Here is a 21,428-nt window from a genome sequence, read left to right on the forward strand (position 1 = left end):
TAATTTTAGTCACATCACAGACAGCAGATGGCATCATTTAAGTTGTTGCAGGAGCCAAGGCCAGGATAGATAACATTTTTTTAAATAAATGGTTTTAACTAAAAAGCGAAGGACATTTTAAACTGAATACTATAATAGCAATAGAACTATATTAGCTATATTAGAACACTATCACTGTTAGCTGACTTACAGTGATAGCTTCATTCATTCTGAGGGGAAATTTGGCAACACTTTGTATATTTGCGCATTTTAAAGTTTATTAAATACATTTAAAAAACATTATTCTTTGTCTTCGTCTTTTCTTAAGCTTTATCAAGGGTTAGGTCGCAGGGGCAACAGCTTTAGCAGAGAGGCCTAGACTAGGTGAACCCTGAGACGCTCCTAGCTGAGTGACATCCCTCCATTTTGTCCTTAAATATAAGTACTGAAATATAAATTCTAAAATCAAATTGATTCAAATTATTAGGGATGCACTAAAATGGAAATTCTTGGCTTAAACCAGAAACTGAAAATGAGGTAACCAAGGTGAAAACAGCAACTCAAAAAAAAGTTATAATGCACATTAATAGTGGATCTATGGCATTTACTGTGTAACTTTATCTGACATTAAACATAATAAAGTTTGACGCTTTTTTTCACAGCAGTATTTATAGATAGATATGTCATCTTGTTACGTCTGTAAACCGAAAGTTGGCGAATTTTCAGTGCATCCCATGTTTTAGACTTATTATTCTTTACTGGGCAGGTAAATAGAATAATCTATAGAATAGCACCTGGGCCACAATAAGATGGACAATATGAAGAGAGTCTTCGCTGGTTTTTCGCACATCATATGTATGAAAAAATAGAAAGAAAAGTTGAAACAGGTTTGGTAGAATGATCCAGGTGTCATCCATCATCAACACGAAGGTTAACTCAATCACTGTACAATAATAATTTCCTCTGACCGTCCTCGTTTGGCCAGAAAACAACTGCATCCTGGTGTCGCCCTTCTGGAATCAGCATCACTTTAGAGATTTAATTATAATCGTCGCCTCTCTCCTGCTGTCAGCTGTGTCTTTTAATTCTCTAATCAGTGGTCGGCAGGACCGCTATCAACATCCACACGCGGCGCCGCACTCAATACAGACATCCCAAAACACACAGAGACGTTTTTTTTTGTCAAATGTTTTATTGAGTGTCGACATCTGGGCTACTGTAAAACATGCATTATCTGAAGCAGGCGAAGAGGAGCAGGTGGCATTGTGGCCGCTGTCAGCTGTGACAGTGCTGGCACCCGTGATGGAGATTAATGAAGTATCTGGAGAGTCGTGCTCCTTCAGACGCTGTGTTAGAGTGGGGGGCTGATCCTCATCTTAAATAGCAAAGCTGTCAGAGTTTACTCAACCTCTGGATGATCTTATCCTACGGGACCCAGATGTAGAAATGGAAAAGAAAAACGTGGCCGGGCGGTTGTTGTGAAGTCACTTTTTCTTCGGTGCGTTTGGTGCGTTAAATTTGAAGAAGATGATGTCTCCATCTTCCACGATGTAGTTCCTGCCCTGTTGTCGGTACTTCCCTGCGGCCTGTAGAGAAGAATCAATGGACATATCACTGCTCTTCCTTGTTTAGGATCAAATGAGAATTGCAGTAATATATGGCTCATTGGAGGTGGAAACTTGTATCATTGGTTTGAAATAGAAATATAAGTTAACATTGACCAAAAACTCCTCTCTCAGGATCAGTGGTACCAAATTTTTGGGGACCAGTACGGGTCAGGGAAGCATTTCGTAAAGACCACACAGAAATATAAAAAATAAATGATTGAATTTCTCTTGAGTTGATTATTATTGTCTGAAAGGTGTTTTATTTTTATGCCATTTCTTTGCCATTTCTGCCATTTTGCGTTGTTTTTCTTTCTCTGACAATAATGCATACATTACCGCTGCGCAACAAAGGTCAGGGACAACTGCCCTAGATTATAGTGTTTTTCACTTCAGATTAGAAATGTCAGGATTAATGAAAAGAGAGGCCCTATGAAGCATCTAGACCAAACACTATTTGGTGACCCTCGTGGTTCTCCTCACGCCCAAGTGGTTGTTGTTTACAGCGACTTTTAGTCGTCTTTCGTTTGGCATCTGAAATGTGGGTTTATCGGCAGATGTTTCTAAAGTAAGTGAAAAGACAGAAATCTAAGGCTTCTCCAGTCAAGGACAGTGTTTTGGGTGGACTTATCCTCCTGGAAATCTCGAAAAACGACTCACAGTACTTCATGGAAATGAAGGAAACTGCTGTTTCTGAAGCTGTTTGATTGTCATGAGTGAAACTTGTAAAAAACCTAGAGAGTTTTCGTGCTCCAAATACAACTATTCATCACAAGAAAATATAAATAAGTCTAAAAATGTTACATAGTACCCGTTTAAAGCTTTGAATTCAACGGTTTGAATCCGGGTGCAAATTGGGTTTTAAACAATCTAATTGAAAAAAGCTCCTGGAATAGATATCATGTCCTACTTAAGACGCTAAATTGGTCAAAATCAGAATCAAACTGTTTCTCAAAGTAGAAGGTCAAACTTTATCAGCCAATAATCCCAAACCCAAAACGAAAAGTCCAGTGTCAGGACCGTCAGAGCCAGCAGGGGATTCTCTAGTGGCTGAAACATACTTGGAAAAAATAAATGAATGCTGCATGTTGTATGTTGTGTCATATAATATCCACTTGGCTGTGCGTTTTTTGGTGTCAAATATAATGTTATAATATAATGAGTTTATATCTTAACATATTTCAACTAGTTAGTGATGTCACTGACATTTATCAAATCATGGCTTCAACGTTGGATCACGTCCGAGGTCAGCAGAATCAAGATGTACATGTCCTGTGATCAGGTAAGGACTATCTTAGCACCCTAAAATAATTCAAAACATACACCCTGGCTGAAGAAGATCTGATGGATTTATTTGTGAATATAGAAAAATACCTATTTGTGGACCCTGAACCACACTTAAACGATACAACAGAGACATCGAGGTCTTCTTGAGAAAAGAAAAATAATCCTTTTTTATTTCCGGGTAAGCAGGCGACAGGGAGTAGATCCATGTTGTTGAAGGTTTTATCTGTATTTTTAACAAGTTTTGACGTTTAATTATGTTATTATTTATTAAATAAATGGAAATAATGCGTTAAAATAATGGATTTATTTGATTTATAAAATGTTAAATAAATTATTGGTTTATATATACGGTTATCAAGTTGGAGTCTTGTCAAACTTGCTGAAGCTCACATGCTTTTGGACTTAATAAATATTCGTTGACTTATCTCTAAAAATCAGCTTTTACTTCTTTCTTAATGGTGAACGTTAGCTCATTGAAGTTATTGATTGATTTTCTCCTGAAATTAAGTGTTGCTTGAACAGCCTTTATTAAGGTTGATGTGATGGGATTTTTTAGATTCTGTATGATTCTCCAGCCGTGATGTCATATTGACTGTGCATCCGTCCTTTATGTCTGTGGAACATAATAATTCCATTTGGCTGCTTTTTGTTGGTTTCATTGTTGATATTTATAGCCTGCGAAGAAACAGTGCCACATACTGGTGGGAGGCCCTTATTACAGGCTGAGCGAGTCAACATCATTCGTTGGAGATCAGGTTCTTGTAACATTGTCCACTTGACAAAAGACTAGATTTCAGAATTTTACGGGTGTCGTGGTGGGTCTCACTCCCACCTATAAACCACCCTCTCACACGCGTGGTTCACTCAAGCAGAAATTCCCACTGAGAGAATAATCCTCTCTTTAGTCGTGTAGCACACCAGCACTAAATGTTAATAAGATTCTGATTAAAGCACCATCAAACTTGCCAAGGAAACAGAATAACTTCTAGCATGTCTTTTGTATACAGTAAGTATTTGTTCCCCCTCCCAGCAAACTCAAAATAATTGACTTGAAGTGCTAATGCCGAGCGGTTTATGCATTCTGGGCCTGAACAGCGCACAATTAATTAGAAGAATCAATGTCCCTTTAAAGGCTCAGGAGACCATTTAATCCGAGCTCAATACCGCCTGGAACAGTGGTTGGAGAGGGAGACGGGGAGGAGAAGAAGAGGGAAGGGTGGGGGGGGGGATCAATGGCTATTTGTGATTCCTGAGTATGTATTAAACCAGACATGTCTAACTGCTTCATTTGCACTTGAAAGCAGCCATCTGGAGCGGCAAGCTTGGCTTAAGCAGATATGATTACTAATAATGTGATGTACCCGAACAGTTCAGGCCCCATTCAGAGGGACGGATCCAAGAGGACAGGCCCCCGATGTCACGGTTAGAACCCACCGTGTCCTCATAAACACGGAGCAAACATGGAACATGTAGGTGCTGACTCTCAGATCTCCACCTCAAACGCCGCTAATGTGGCCCCCAGGGACGAGTGCTTAACTCTTTGTTTGCAGATAATAAATGATGTCGACCAGGGCCTGGGATAAGTGTGGCCGAGGGGCCACATGCAGCCTGTGTTTCTGCGGTCAGTGTCAAACTGTAGATATGTTACGTTGAGATGCAAGTTCAGATATTTTATTCTTTATTATGTCATATTTTATTATTGAATTTTAATGATCTAAGTGCACTTGAAATAAAAATGCAATAGAATCTAATTGTTTTCCTCCATTCAAGTTAATCTTTTAAGATCACATTTAATAATAAGCGAATGATTTTCCGTTTTTATTTTATAACAGATTAAACCTCCTTTAAATGTAAAAATTAAAATGAAGGTATGTTTATCTTAACTCATTCTCATGCAAAATGACATCCACACATAAACTGTCTTTCATTCAAACTAAACATTTTAAAACACATTTTATAATTCAAATGTCATATTTATCCTACCAAATGTATTTTTTAACAAATAATAATATTTTTAAAAACATGTTCATGACCACCTGATCAAGTATGGAATGTCTTCCTTGAATAAATTTAACTGCCCATCCTGAATCTAGATAGAATTCTGTGCTGCAATAAAATGTTCATAATCAAACATAAAGATTACTGATCCATAAAAGAAGCTACTGCGGAGAAATGATTTGTTTCTGTTTTCCCCCACATAAAGTGCCAGTTGAATACTAAAATAGTGGCGTTCTGGTGATTTGAGACTTCACAGCAGGACGGACTGACACCTCACTGTGCGAGTTGATGTTTTCCTCCATGTCTACTACTTCTACACAGTATCCAAAAACATCTTGGCGAATCTGATCAGGGTTGCTGATTTTTTAAATGTTGTAATTATTAACAAGACATAATTAAATAACGCAGAAGAATTTACGTAATAAAAACATGTTTCAATTCAATCAAATAACTCTTTTGAAGCTTTTGGATAGAAATTACAATTACAATTAAAAATTAAATGATGGCGAAAAAAACTTTTTTTTCATCCCTAAAAAGAGTTTAACTCCTATAAAATGATTATTATTATATTATTGTGGTCGTAAATATTTTATATATTTTTTAAAATAAAATTACAATTAAAACATAATTAATAGGTGTATGTATGTTTTAAATACAAGCACAATAATGCAATGTATATACGTTTTAATTTTCAGTCAAATATTAATAAATTCTCTAAAAATATTTAGTAATCATAAATTTGTATTTGGATCATTAATCAATATGTTTATAGCATATATTTAATCCCATCTCTAAATTTTCATTGCACATTGATTAAGACACATTTTATTTTGCCATAGATTGCTATATTATTATTATAAGTTCTGGCCTAAAACTGAAGGTTGGAGGTTGGCCTAAGTCGTGTTCCCTCTGAGCTTCCGGCAAGAGCAGCCGTCAGCCAGTTAAGACACATTGTGATAAAGATATGCACAGCTGGAGCAGGACGGCAGTGTTTAGAATCAGTTGGCTCGACAGGAGCGGCGCTGGAGAGAGTGCAGTAATTTCTTCCCCTGAGTAAAGGTGGAGAGTCAGAGCTGTGTGGCGACTGTCAGCTCCACTGATCACAGGAGACTTCATCTCCTCCTGCTCACCTTGACAGCGTTCTCGCTGCCTTCCTCTTTAAAATCCTGGAATTTCATTACTTCCGCCATAATGAAGCCCTTCTCGAAGTCTGTGTGGATCTTCCCGGCAGCCTGCGGAGCCTTCGTCCCTTTCTGTCAGGAGGAAGGAAAGAGAGGACGAGTGAATTGTTTTGGAGAAGATGGATTACAGCATGTGAGAGACATGGTGTTTGATTGGCCGATAGTGTTGTGAGGGTGTTTTTTTTCTTTTTTTTTAGCTGTTTTCTGTCGCACTTCTGATTTCTGGATAGCTTTCCACTTGGCTGTGCCCTGTCTGGGCAGCGTGGACGCCGATAAGGACACGGCGTCACTATCAAATTCCCATTCCTTGGTGGTATTGATTTCTGTCCAAGTAATCTTGTCTCATTGTGAGTCGCCGCTCGGCTCTCTGGTCACAGCGGCGGCAAGACCCGGTGTTGCGGTGAGACGTGTGGAGACCATCCATGCTGGACTCACGCCGCACTCTCCTGAATTAGTTACACCTGGCCATCCATTCACTGCATTAAGCTGTTCCCAGCATAGATTTCAAAGTAAACTTTTGTTTGTTTCCACAAACACAACGTGACAGATGTTTACAGTGGTCCCCAACCCCTGGTCTGGAGACTAGTAGCGGTCTGTGGGGCAATTGTTACAGGGCCCCAGAGTCAATTTTCAATTAAATTTCTATCTTATCACTGTCTCAAATGTGTTTTATTTTGAAAAAATATCTTATTTTCTCTGAAGTAACATTGGTCTGTGACTCTTGATGTGTCAAGAAGCTCGTTATCGTCACGTATTGTTATTATATATTTTCACTACTTTGTGAAAGTACACTTGGATCAGCCTTTACTGAATCCATCTCAGGGTCTAGGTGACCCGGAAACATCCCAATCCCTTGTGTTGTCTCTGGGCTAACACAAGGGTTCAAACTACATTTTTATTTTAATAAACTACAGATAAAGAAGGTAGCTTATACTTTTAAAACACTTGTTTACGTTTTTTAATTTTTGAAGATTTATCTAGAAAATGGTCAGAGGTATTTATATATTTATTGAAAGGCGCACGGTTGAATGAAACTCATATTATGATAATTTCTTTTTATTTTTATTTAGGTATCACACATGTGGTTTTAACAATTAGACCATAAGTGAAAAGAAATTAAAAAAATCACCAAGTATGTATTTTTCATAGAGGAGAAAAATGTAAGGCTTGTTACATTTACTTATACTTACTGTATGTGACAATTCATTCAAGTACTTTTACTTATATATATTTCTCTTTAGGTATTTTTGATATTTGCCTTTTGTCCTTCTGAGGGTACCATAGTTTTAAGAACTGCTAGTAGAGACACATATACTCATAACATAAAAGAGAACATTTTGTGGAAGCCCATCATCACAAATATATTAAATAAATTAAAATGAAAACAAGAGAAAACTGAATTTGTTTTTGCAGTGTACGCAATTATATGTGAAGTACATATTAAATTCCATGTTATGCTAGTTCAAAATATTTATCCTATTTATAATAAAAAACAGTTATTACCTCGTTTTTTACTACTCTTTTGGCCCGCCTTATTTTTTTCCAAACCTATTTAAAATCTACTTTTACCTTTAACAATAACTTTTGATTATTATTATAATTTTTATAAACTTGAATGTGCTGATAAAACACATTAATCAATTTTCTTTAAAGAAAAAGTTTTCCAGCAAAAGTCGTCCATATATCAAATCTTTTTAGGTTAAAAAGGAGAGAAAAAGCATTTGAATGACATTATGAAGCCCAAACATGGACGCAGTAAGTAACATTGAATGGTAGCTAAACTACACGAGGTGTCCTGACCCAGTCATGCTGACATGAATCCATGAATGACGACCAGGACGAGCGCCGAGCTGCCGTGTATCACTCGGACTGCTGCGCGTCAACCTCTCGCTGCTCAGGAACTGCCGCGCACTTTTAATTATGTATATAATCAGTTTGGGGTCAACATATTTCATTGCCAGAAGAATGATGCGTATTTAATGGCTCCAATACATTACCATCTCTATGCAATCTCACTGACGGAGTGCTTGTGTGTTTTACCTCCATTAATCAGCATCAAGGTTTGTCTATCTGCCGAGAGATGGATTGAGGGAAGGATTTTTTTTTAATGCAAGTCATCCACGCTGCACTCGTTAGGGCTGATAGATAATGGTCACCTCGAGGCTGCCTAATAAAGCATGCTAGCACCACCTCGCTGGGTCCAGTTGTTGTAACACAAGATGTATTAGCTCCGTATCGGGACCCACCGATGCCTACCTGACGAAAGGCCTCCTCACACTCAGCCGAGGAGGGGAGTCATCGATCATGTGCGGAACGCTTTTTTTTTTTACAATGTTTTGGGGGGCTTTTGAAAAGTAAACAGTGAGGTCATCGCTCACGCTGAGAGAAAAGGTAATCAGGTGATGTCAGCTTACTTAAAACTAATGTCTCATCCGCTCCTTCAAAAGAGGCTGTAATTAAAGCGGGGCAGTAAAAATATGACGTCTTTTGACTTCCATTTCATCCACTCAAAGGTTAACACGAGAACATGTTTTAGGTTTAGGTAGCGTGTGTCATCACAGGCAACACTGGATGACTTTTAACAATTGTGTTATCTCAGGGTCAAGGTGACCCGAAAACAAGTGTATTTGTAGAATCCCTTGTGTTGTCTCTGGGTCAAAATGAACGACCTCCACCACTGCATATTTATTTATGGAAGCAAGGGAGGTTATTCACTGTGACCCAGAGACAACACAAGTGTTTTGTATGTCAAAATATATCCCAGATTACTATATATTACTATTATCATATTATTTGTATGTTCTTTTTTATTTTGTCTCTAGGCTGTTTCCAAATGTATGATTGCTAAAGATGAGTAGCATCCAAATGGGATTCCTATGCTTAATCTTGTCAGAAATGTTGTGTCTAATCTTAATATCTTACCTAAACCAAGGCAGAAACAAATGTGTGTTGTGGTATCCCTTGTGTTGCTTAGGCCACATTCAAACTACATACAGGGTAAGAATTAAGGTAAGGTAAAACTTTATTTATTAATTAGTCCCCGGGCCTTGAGTTTGAAAAAAGCCTGTTAACTCATCATGATACACATTCATTTTGTGACATTTAATTGTAAATATATTGTAATGAGTTAAATTCCATTGAATAAAATCCAACAACTGTATTCTGTTTATACTATAAACGTTATAGCAGAATATAAATCTGCTAAAACCAACATGTTTTTAAATTGTAGTCATAAAACGTTCTTATAACTATATTGTGATATTCAAAAGAGAAAATTACAAAATCTTCTAAAGTAGATTTTTTAATGAGATTTATTGAGGTCTAGGGGAAAGCTAATATTTTATCTGGCCCTCAAGCCGAAGCTGATAGAAAAATGATGTAGAAATGTTTCATTTTTTGCGTAATTTTTCCATGAATTTGTCGTATTTAATTTGGAAACTCATTGTTTGTATCCCTTTGTATTTCCTTTCCCATTTTATAAAATATGCATTTGTAATAAAAGCTGAAATATTCACATTCCTCCAAACCTATTCATTTGCTTGGAAAATGAAAATGAAAATTTAATAAGAAATATTAATCTATGTTATCTCAGGGTGAAGGTGCCCCGAAGACCCGATACAAATGTGTGTGTGGTATCCCTTGTGTTGTCTCTGGGTCAAGGTGAATGAGCTCCACCACTGCATATGTATTTCTGGAGGTCGTTCACCTTGACCCAGAGACAACACACGGTTTAAAGATACTTTTTTCAATTATTTTAATTACCTAATCAGTCATATCAGTTTATGGCTTACTATGTATTCACACTATGATTTATGGAAGTTTGCATCTGGAACACGGGCCTAGAAAATGTCATCTTAAAAACTGGAAAAGAAAAATAACATATTGTCTGAAAGTATGGAATTGAAAATAAAAATGTTAATCGCAAAACATTTTTAGAAATGAAACATGTCAAAGACAGATGTTTGCTAAAATAATTATAAATGTAACTTGTTCATTGTGTGTCTCATCTTAACATGAAAGTATTTTAATTTCAGATCCAATTTCAGCTCGCACTATTCTAGTCTGATATAGGAAAAATAATATCTTTATGTATGCTTATAGGTATATATATATTTTAAAATATCAACAAAAGCAAATATGTATTAATGGATGAGGTGAAACTGGGCCATAGTAAAGTATCTAAAGCATCCCCTTTGTATCATGAATGGAGGGTCTAGAATATTGAACAGGATCCCAGCATCCATTAACCAGGATCATTTTTAATCTAATGGCTTTAATTCATTTCTGAAAATCGTCTTTACTTGGGAGATTATTTTACATAACAGCACTGTGCAGTGGCAACATCTGTATTGAAGCTGTGCGAAGACGCCACACAAAGCTCGGCGCCGGACGGCTCAGTAAACTGAGACACTCGGGGAGGAGGAGCCCCCTGCGAGGCCCACAAACAGTAGAATGAAAAGCAACATCAATTTTGGCACAGACACCCTCCGTCACACAGATTAGGCAGGCACAATGCCCGGGCTCCTTATCTCCCGCGACAGGAGGAGGGCAGGCAGATCTGCACGGGATGGAAACATTCTCATGGACGTAATGGGCAAAATCAATTGTTGCCCTCCTCAATCAATGCAGCCCCCCACTTTCACTGTTCACCAGCTCACCAGTAATTGAAGTTATCCTTGGCCTGTAATGACTAGCTAAGGCACAACCATGACAAAGTTGAGAGCGTGTGATATCAGCGCGGCTGCCAGCAGGGTGGAACCGCGGGTGTGGATCTGAACACAGCGGGGAAGGAGCCTTCTTACCCGAACGGTCCAGGCTCTGACCTCGTCGGGCCCGGCGGTGAAGAAGTATTCCAGCTGCAGAGCCGCATAGCCGGCCTTGATGATCTTGCTCAGGGAGCTGCGAGACAGAGACTCCGGTTAAACCTCCTTTTTTTTTTTACTGCCTTTAATCCTCCACAAAGTTCACCTCGGCGGCCATCCATCCCAATATGAACTCATTAGGCGAACAAGACGAGCCACTTGGTTTCGCATTCAACCCTCCAATGGCTCTTTGATTAATTAGAGCTCGCAGACTCATTTAGCATTCTTTAAAAACTCTCCTCTGTGTCGAGCGGGAAAAAAAAAGGGAAAAAGTCTGCTGTCACAATTTTTCTCTCATCAGAGGATTTCACACGAGAACAATAAAGCCAAAATGCCTGAGTTATAATTATACCTACGGATGACAGATGACAGTTAAAAACTTAATTTAGAGGAAAACCCTTTGACTGAGTTGTTCAGTAAGAAGAGGGATCCTTTGCTTTATAATGGTAATTACTCTGCCATTTATTATTCTATCAGCACATGCAATTAAAGCGGAGCGGCAAGGACACGGCAGATAATAAAACCAGGAAGACTGAGCGCTAATTAACCTCTGCGTCTTGTGCTCGCTGCAGTACTTCTGCCACTCGTCTTCATTCTTGTCCTGGAGCTGGCTCTCCAGGCCCCCGCTGAAGGGGATGACCAGGGCCCCCGGGTCGTGACTGTCCACCCACTCCTTTATCTTCACCAACCTGAGGGGACAAAAGTCAGGCGGCGTCAGCAACACGACTTTTAAAACGTTTAAGAATTTTGGTTTAAATGTTGGGTAGACTTGACAATAAGAAGATTATACACTGAATTTACTTTTTCTTTTTTTAAAGAGTGCCAGAGTTTCCTTTTAATGAATTGTTCTGTTGCAGAGTTTGGCTAGCTTAGCATAATAGGCTAACTTAGAAAATGAAGGTTGGAGCAACAAGCAGATAGAGAAGATGTCAGAGGTTGAACTGTGGAACCACATGTCTGTGGCTAGAATAAGATAAAGAAGGAGGAAAAAAAGAGGATGTATTTACATAAAAAATACTTTATTTTCAAAGGTTTTCACATTTTTTTAGGTAGAGGAAAAATGAAAATGATAATGAAGAAAAGAACGAAAAGTAGTAGAATGAGAAGATGACAAAGTTAAAGATGAATAAAAAGAAGAAAAAATATAATATGATGATGAAGAAGAAGAAGATGATGATGATGAGGATGATGACGAAGAAGAAGAAGACAATGATGATAATGATGATAATGATGAAGTAGATGCTGCTGCTGCTGCTGATGATGATGATGATGAGGAAGAAGGAGAAGATGCTGCTGCTGCTGATGAGCATCAAGACAAAGGAGATGATGATAGTGATGATGATGATGGTGATGATGATAGTGATGATGATGAAGAAAGAAAAGATGCTGATGATGATGATAAAGAAAAAAAAGATGCTGCTGCTGCTGCTGATGATGATTAGGATGATGATGATGATGATGATGATGATGATGATGAAGAAAAAGGAATAGATGTTGATGCGGATGATGGTGATGATGATGAAGAAAAAGAAGATGCTGATGCTGATGATGATGATGATGAAGAAGAAGGAATAGATGTTGATGCGGATGATGGTGATGATGATGAAGAAAAAGAAGATGCTGATGCTGATGATGATGATGATGAAGAAGAAGGAATAGATGTTGATGCGGATGATGGAGATGATGATGAAGAAAAGGAAGATTCTGATGATGATGATGATGAAGAAGAAGGAATAGATGTTGATGTGGATGATGGTGATGATGATGAAGAAAAAGAAGATGCTGATGCTGATGATGATGATGATGAAGAAGAAGGAATAGATGTTGATGCGGATGATGGAGATGATGATGAAGAAAAGGAAGATTCTGATGATGATGATGATGAAGAAGAAGGAATAGATGTTGATGTGGATGATGGTGATGATGATGAAGAAAAAGAAGATTCTGATGATTATGGTGATGATGATGAAGAAAAGAAGATGCTGATGCTGATGATGATGATGATGATGATGAAGAAGAAGGAATAGATGTTGATGTGGATGATGTTGATGATGATGAAGAAAAAGAAGATTCTGATGATTATAGTGATGATGATGAAGAAAAAGAAGATGCTGATGCTGATGATGGTGATGATGATGAAGAAGAAAAAGAAGATGATGATGATGATGATGCTGATGTTGAAAATGAGAAGATGCTGATGCTGATGATGGTGATGATGATGAAGAAGAAAAATAAGATAATGATTATGATGATGATGATGATGATGATGATGAAAAGGAGAAGATGCTGATGCTGACGATCGTGATGATGATAAAGAAAAAGAAGATGATGATGATTATGATGACAAAGAAGAAGAAATGACGATGTGGAAAAAAAGGAAGATGTAGAAGAATAAAAAGAATAAGAATAAGATGATAGTGAAGATGACAAAGAAGAAGAAGAAGAAGAAGCAGAAGCAGAAGAAGAAGAGGAAGAAATGAAGATTATGTAAAAGAAGAAGATGCAGAAGAAGAAAAAGAAAAGAATGTAATGATGATGATGATGAAGAAGATGATGATAATGGTGATGATCATGAAAACGAAGAATATGATGATGAGAAAGGAGAAAAAGTATAAGAAGAGTTTAACATTTACATTTACTGGTAGAAAATAATGTCATCAAGATTCATTTGAATGATACAAGCTCATCTATAGACGGTTATATCCTACAAATGAAAAAACAAGTGGACACATGGAGATGAAAAGATAAATACTAAACTAGTTCCTTAAATATGAAAATCTTTCATTCATGAACTGAAGGAAAACCTTCTTGAAATATTCATCACTTGTCCGACCACGTGTTTGTGATGAAACGACTTTAGTAAAACTAAATAAAATCCCATGTAAGACATGAGAAGCAGAGACATATTGTGACTTATAAAGGTCTTTGTCTTAACCAAGCTTTTCTTCCTCTCGTCACGTGCAGCAGGACACCTGACATTGCCGAGGTAATAGTGACTCCCGGTCGGAACAATGCGGGGGTGAGGGGGGGGTACAGGCAATTATAAGATTAACCCACAAGCTTTCGGGTGGGAATTGGACGGGTCTTTAAGAACAGCGCACACAAATCCATTTTCACACAGTGGGCCGACACAGGTCCAGGATTGATTCAAAAGGGTCCCTGTCATTATCTGTAATCCCGGTTTCCTGTTTAAAGAGCCGGAGAATCAAAGAGCGAACCCAACACCTCGTCTATTATTGCGCCACCACAGGGGGCGACGTGTCACCTGCTTTTGTTCTTCCCCTGACAGCACGCTGGACTTCTTTTATTCACGATATATGATCATTCTAACAAATATTTTTATATTCAAGTTCATAAAACGATGATTTATATTATGTTTTATTGAGTTGTGTTTTTGCTGGCTTAAGCCATACAGGTGAGTGATGGTACCCTCAAAACCATCCTCAATCCAGATGGATCTACTATCAGAAAATGTTGCTTTGAAATAATCACTTTTTGCTAACGTTATTTTGCTAACAGACGGTTAAACACGATGATCGCCTCCATATTGCACCCGGAGAGAAGACAATCCTCTCTACACTAAAGAGTTTGCTGTGAGGATGCCCCAGGGCAGACCCGGGGAAGGGTGTCCCAGTTAACCAGGTATCTGGAGGAGGGTCCAGGGAGTGGATTTCAGGGCTTCTGGTCCATTTATCCAGCCACCAAGAAAAACAATTAACGGAAAAAAAAAAGTTTTATTGCTTGAAAGTAGAAGAACTACAATGTTAATTTTCTACAATAAATATTTTTGAAAAACTACTATAAAAGATATTTAAATGTAAAATAACGGATATTCAATTATAATCAAATATTCTTACAAGAAACTGCCCCCCCCCAAAAAAACATCCGATATTGATCACTTTGTGTAACTTACATGTGGCCATCGAGTCATGAAATGTGGTCTGCAAGTAAGGTAAGGTAAGGTAAAGTAAATTGTTTTTTGTTTGTTTTTTGGAAATTGTTTTTTATATATGTTAAAAGTACTTTAACATATACATTGGTTTCTAAATTCAATTAAATTCCTATCTAAGGAGAATCAATCTGAATCAGGAACGTTTTATGGAAGTTTGATGATGGAGACGCGGATGTATATCTGTCAAGGTGATGATAATATCGAAAAAAAGACGGTGGTATAAGTTGGTTAAGTAGACTGGGGACAACTGGAATGGTAGTGGGGTTCTATGTATAGTTCAAGGGCCCAGTTTTTTCATTGTCTGTCTAGCTTTATTGAAATAACACTTTTCCTATATCAGATTTGGAATTTCGACGACTCCAAATTGTCAGTAGGTCTGGTGCTTCCTGCGTCTTGTCCTAAGTAGCTGGGACAGACTGCAGCCTATATTAAGGGGAGATTACTTGTTTGTTGCTGTGCATCTGTCGTGGAAACCTTTCTAACCTCTGTCTTTGACTGACATATTTAAAGAATGTTTGCGAAAAACAGTCGCTGGGATCTATTCCGAGATAATAACAGTTGTAGTTTGTCACTTTTCCTTCGCACATCTGCGTATTTGGTGGCACGTTATTTGCATTCCTCAGGTATTGCGTTCTCCACGGGCGGCGGAATAATGATTCACAAATCACTCTCTCCATACCAGTCAAGGGCTGTGATCCTCTGAATAGACTATTGTACCTGAGACTGTAATTGGTGAAGACTTGACAGAGCCGAGCCGAGCCGGGCCGAGTAACAAAGAGCTGCTCGGTCGAGGGCTGAGGGATGATTTTAATAATGTGAAGGCAAGATGGATAACATGAGCTGTAAATGAGCGCGGGGTCTCTGGGTCCTTGCACTGAGTGACACGGGACCAGACAAACACCCCGCGACGGTACCGTGGAACACCCCCTTTCACCAACCCAGAAACAAAGCAGTGTCAATTAAGAGCTTTGATATGCCGTCACCGTTTTCTCAAAACCATTTCTGTCACTCGGCTCCTGCTTAACAAACACGTTTGGACAGATGCGGAAGATTCTTTTGTGCTTGTGTCGCTTGAGATGAAATTATCTTCAAATAAGTTTGAGCAGGAAACAAAACAAATTATGTTAACGCTCGAGGCTCTTTTTGTCTTCATCCCAATTCTTGTCACAATCTCAAGTGGAACTTTTTAAGGTCACAACTGTTGGGTGACTTTGTGTACCTCAGCCAAGTAGCTAATGAGTTTACATAAACTATTTAACCAAATTAAAAGAATGGAAGTGAAAAAAGAGTATTTTCCTTCAGCGGAAATCAAATGTGAAAGTGTTTAACCACTAGACCACCAGGTATTTAGAGGTACGACTGAACCTACCATCTTTAAAACAATGTCAAAAGAACAATAGCAACACAATGTATAACGCTAAATTGACTTAGTTTTGCTACTTCTTACTGGACCATGAGGGGCAACGTTTAGGTGTAACCTTAATTTAAACCCTTGTTCAATTCAGATCAACCCCCAGATAACTTCTAAGTAAAATTAGTTCCACCTTTATTTTTCATATACAGTGCATGACAAAAATGTAGGTCCATCTATTTTTAGCGTTCAATTATTTTGTAGAGTAGTTAAATAAAAAACAAGACTGAATATTTTTGTTGTTATATTCTACACCTACCTACATGTTTTTGCGCTCTAAGAAGATCTGGTTTGAAATATATACAAATATATTTTGGGGCCTAACATTTTTATATCTTTCCAGAGAGGTTTATTTGGTAGTTATTATTTATTCCTGACTGTTTTCTGTGAAGAACCTGGAGATGGTTTAATTGGTTCCATGTGTGGCTTTTTTAAGAAAACAATGCATTTTTTAGGCACCTCTGCGACCCTCACACTTTTTGTGTTACGAACTGAATCCGGCCCCCCCATCAGAGAAAGGGAGAAGTTATGTGGCCCTCACTGGAAGAAATTTGGGGACTCTATTAAAATCCATTTTCAAAAAAAAAGAAGAAGCGTCAACTCTTTTAAAAGATGATGATTTATTAACACACTATAGTAGTAAATATGTGTATGTTTAACTAGACGCTGTATCAGTCTTTACAGATATTTGTGTTCTGACATACATTTTCAAACGCAAACTTATTTATTATAATTACGTGATGTTTTTTTGGTTTTAGGACAATTACATAGCAGGTACATCTTAGCACGTATTAGCAGTGCTGCTAATAATATTTAAAGAATTGAATCCAAACTAAATGGACAAAAGAAAGTGTCAAAAATGTTTGCGCTGAATTACTAATTTCGACTTTACATGAATAACACAACACACACGTATTCACCACAATGTAAACAAGAAGAATACAGATGTGCAATATGGTCAATGTATGTTATATGTAATGTAATATTGCAACTGACAATTGATAATTACATCCACTGTAGTGGCTCAGTTTGATATTAAGACCCATGTTTTTGGAGAAAAAAACCCCCTGCAAAATAAGGCCAAACTTTTTGTCTTTATTTTGTCCACAATCTTGTTGGTTCTTAGTTAAAAAGTAGTTACAATTCTATCTCCTAACAAGACGAATAGAGATTGTTGAAGCCTGAAGGGGCGTTCATTCAGGACTGTGGTGACTTGGGCTGATCCCAGCTACACAGGGTGATATGCAAAGTCAGATTTTGCTGTTGCTGTTGCTTAGTCTCTCAAGTTTTTATTCAGTCCATCGGAGTGAGCTCGGATATCTGAAAAATACATGTCTTTAATTATATGCTAGAGTCTAGGAAGTTGTAATTGAATAAAAATAGCTTTTAACAGACAGAAAGAGCGACGCGTGGCATCAGTCTCCCATTATATCCTGACATCAAGAGCCATCTCTCGGCTTAATAGAAAGATTCAGCACTTCCTATTCTCGATATCCTTCTCTGAACAAATGATGCCTGAAATTTTTATTCTTTTTATAATGGAATTCCAATGGCCTTTGCTGCAAATCAAGTGGAAATTTTTGCATATCAAGTGGGAAAAATTAAATGTTAACCATGTATTAATGTGATTAAGGGTGACAGGGACATTATCTCTGCTAATCATTCACCAACGCTCAGAGACGCTGAGGAGCAAACAGGGCTTTCAGCAACATGCAAAGACTATGATTTGGCCCTCTTTACGTATCCTAAACACCGAATCCATCACGCTTTTAGATGAATGAAGAGCTGTGTCAGTCATTTGTCTTTATCCTGCATCTAGGAAAACAACCATCATGTACTTATGGATTTAACGCCTGTTGAAATTACATCGTGTTTCACGTAAAGCAGCAAACGATGACAAAATAGGGAAAAAACAATTGAAGCGTCCTCGGCAGACTGTGCGTGAATGGAGACGTCCCACAGGGGGCCACCCTCCGGGGTGAGTCTATTTGTCTTTTTGTGTGGGAATCCTAAGGAGGGGGAATAATTCCATGTGTTTCCGCATGCCTGGGGCTTCCCTGGGCTTTGTCGCAGCTTTGATCTGCTTAAATGGCCCAGGAGGAGAAAACAATGGGAGCTTGGATAATACAGAGGCAGCTACCTGAGACAATGACCCGGGCCTGCCTGGAACATACACTCGTACAGGTAGGCTTTATTAGAAGTACTTAGCCAAGTTAAGCCTGTAAAAGTGGACCGTCACCTCCACATCCAGCTCCCCTTTCAGATGCAATTGAATGCTGACAGACCTGGAGGAGTAATCCACTACCTGTGTGCCGCTCCAACACACCCGCAGACAATAGTGCGAGTCCCTCAACCTGCTCGTACCAGATGCTGTCGGCCAACTTAGTCTGATCCTGGATGATTGTGGGTCAGAGATGCTCACCAGGTTGAAGGTCAAATATTCAACTGTACACCTGGCATGGTTAAGTATCGTTTGGGATTGTTCTAACAGATGCAATAAGGACCAGATGACACAATTTTTTTGTTGCATAAAACCCTTTAAATGTCCATTATTTATTGTGATCTAGCTGTTGCTTTTAAACATAACAACAACTGACATGTTACTCTCCATTTGAGACACAAACAATTTTAATAATTTTTAATGCCTGTCATAAAAGTTCCTCAATTTCACGTTTTAGTCAATCAAGTGTGTACTTGATTTGGAGATTAACAGAATACATAAATACACAAAGTGTTACGGGATCACTACCATTAAGTTTAAATTGTCCGTTTATTAGTTTGAATACATTCTTTTACTCAATTTTACCGACAATCCGTAATCCACACATTGATTTAAATACTTTTACTGGTTTTAAACCAAATCAACTTTAAAAACAACGTATTTAAGTATTTTTTTCATATTGTTTCTGTTTCCTAAAAGGGACATTTTTTAACAACATTCACAGAAAAAAATGTTTGTGATTTGAATGTTAAATTTTCCAAGCTCTAAACCGAGCAGGTCAAGTGAGAAGTACAATCTCGAAAAACACTTACATTCCTTACTCTAAGAAGCTCATGATTATAAAAACACAACATATATACTAATAATCAATAAGATTTAAGACTTGTTTTGGCTCGATACAAAGACCTGTTGCCTTACCAGGAATTAAAGAAGAAGATACTTCACCACAAGCTAGTGAACTGAACATACTAATTCTTAAACAATGTTGAATTAACACATTTCTATCACCTGGAAGTTGATTTATTTCCGTGATTCGGTCGATTGGTCTGTTTTAAAGAGTGTTTCCCAGTTACTGCTAGATCTCGGCGTGAGCAGCAGCGCTGAGAGGGCATACAAGTGAAGACAAATCCTTCAAAAACTCCCTTAATCCAGATGACACTACCGAACACCAACACATTCTTATGATAGTTAACTAGATCATGAAAATCAATACACAACCTTTTGAGTTATGTTGTTAACGATCTAAAACATGACACAATTAAATACTTAAACCACAGGAAGTCTGACACCTGAGACAAATGTCGTACGATAAAACATGTTTCCCTGGATCAAAACACTCGTCAATCAATAAACTGTGGCGGTTTGTTGTTCAGTAGTTGATTGGACTCAGGCTGTTGCACACGGTCCGGACTAGGACCCCCGCCATCACTTTCTGTTCCTAAGAGGCATGAGATCATGGTGATCTTCTGCTGCTGGGAAGTCGCCTGCACTGCTGGAAGCTTTTCATCCTCCCAGCGGTGACTCTGTGAGGACGCTCCGTGCTCCCTGTGGCCGTGATGGAAGGCATTACCAGCCATTCTGCAGGAAATTAGATCTAACTCACGCACCTTCACGTGAACACAAGGCAGTGTTGCAATATTGCACTTTTCGTTGTGGCTACAAAGCAAACATGTCAGACACAATGGGAGGACATTGGATTAAGAGCATCATAGATATATCAAATCCAGAGGGAGGGCTTTTTTAACTGCCCTTTTCTCGTCTTTGACCCTTAAATTAAATCAAAATTCTAAATAGAAACCATAACCCATTATAATGTTGACTTCCTTTGACAATAAAATTCATGAATCTTCTCGTTTTTTTGCTGATTTAGATTGTGAGAAAAATTAGAAAAAGTAACCCAGAAAGCTGCCCCGTATAATGTTCTATATGTAGCATCCATGCTGTCATTCACGGCGGCTGACTGGGCGAGCAAAAATAAAGGGGCTGGGGTAGAGCGGGGGAGTCATCAAGATGTGACAATTGTGACAAGAGCAGGCAAAGTGTAGCGTCGAAGAACACCACACGGAATTCTCCGTCGCTCCTTTTTTTTCTCCCCTCCCTGGATGACAGCTTAATGTCTACCACATGCAATATTTATTCTCATCGCGTGTCAGACTGTCTAGCTGTCCCAGGGAGTACAAAGAATGCCACTTATTAGAATAAAAGCCGAGGGAAGGTAATCAAGGACACATGTAACACCAGCCAATCACGCTCCCTTCCAATCACCCGCCATCCTTTTCCCCTCTCCGTTCACAACAGTCCAACAATAATCCTGGTAATAAGCGTCGAGGAGCTGTATGTGGCAACACTAAATTAGTTTATTTGTCTCGTTAGAGCTGACAAGGCTGTTGACCGCTCGCTGCGCCGCGTTTGTTTGGTTTTAACCTTATCACAAAGATAATAAAAAGCAAAGCTGCACTGAGCCACCAGCTTTCAGAATGTATCATTAGTCCGAGCAGGAAGTGGCAGAAAATCCCTTCAAGTCTGATGTTTTCTATTCTCTGTCACATCAGGCAAACACAGAAGACATCAATCGCTGTACAACAGGCAGCAAAACAAAACGTTTGGTGTATTAAAGGTACATCGTCCTCTTGTTCAAAACGTCCCCAAGAGGCTTTAACCCTTTCATAGCTACAATTATAATCAGGTGGCCTTGTTTATTGGGAATTCATGGCTAAACAGTGACTTGATTGATCGATTTTGTACTTATTCAACATTATTTTACCTGTTTGAATGTGTAGTACAAGTTAAAATGCAAAATAGACTATAAACTTCAACATTAAACGAATATATATATTGAATATTTGTCATATTTACAGTGACAAACTTTCACTCCTGGACTTGTATTGTTCACGTAAGAGTCCAGATTAGTTGAGCTCCTGTGGTACTTAAAA

At 38.3% G+C, this 21,428-nt stretch overlaps 1 protein-coding gene across 1 annotated transcript in view; it reads right to left on the reverse strand.

Moving 5' to 3' along the window:
* Positions 1-1,151: 1,151 nt before the first annotated feature.
* The window catches only part of LOC148068684 (obg-like ATPase 1), a 54,496-nt gene continuing 34,219 nt past the window's right edge, over positions 1,152-21,428 (reverse strand). Inside the window, exons 8-11 of the mRNA XM_087804009.1 lie at positions 11,460-11,600; positions 10,852-10,948; positions 5,999-6,121; positions 1,152-1,565 (exon numbers count right to left, since the gene is read on the reverse strand). Coding sequence (XP_087660135.1) covers positions 1,464-1,565; positions 5,999-6,121; positions 10,852-10,948; positions 11,460-11,600 — 463 coding nt within the window. The 3' untranslated portion in view covers positions 1,152-1,463. The remainder of the gene's footprint in view (positions 1,566-5,998; positions 6,122-10,851; positions 10,949-11,459; positions 11,601-21,428) is intronic.

The sequence above is a fragment of the Callionymus lyra genome, chromosome 12, assembly GCF_982586985.1.
Source record: "Callionymus lyra chromosome 12, fCalLyr1.hap1.1, whole genome shotgun sequence".
In the NCBI taxonomy this organism is placed as follows: Eukaryota; Metazoa; Chordata; class Actinopteri; order Syngnathiformes; family Callionymidae; genus Callionymus; species Callionymus lyra.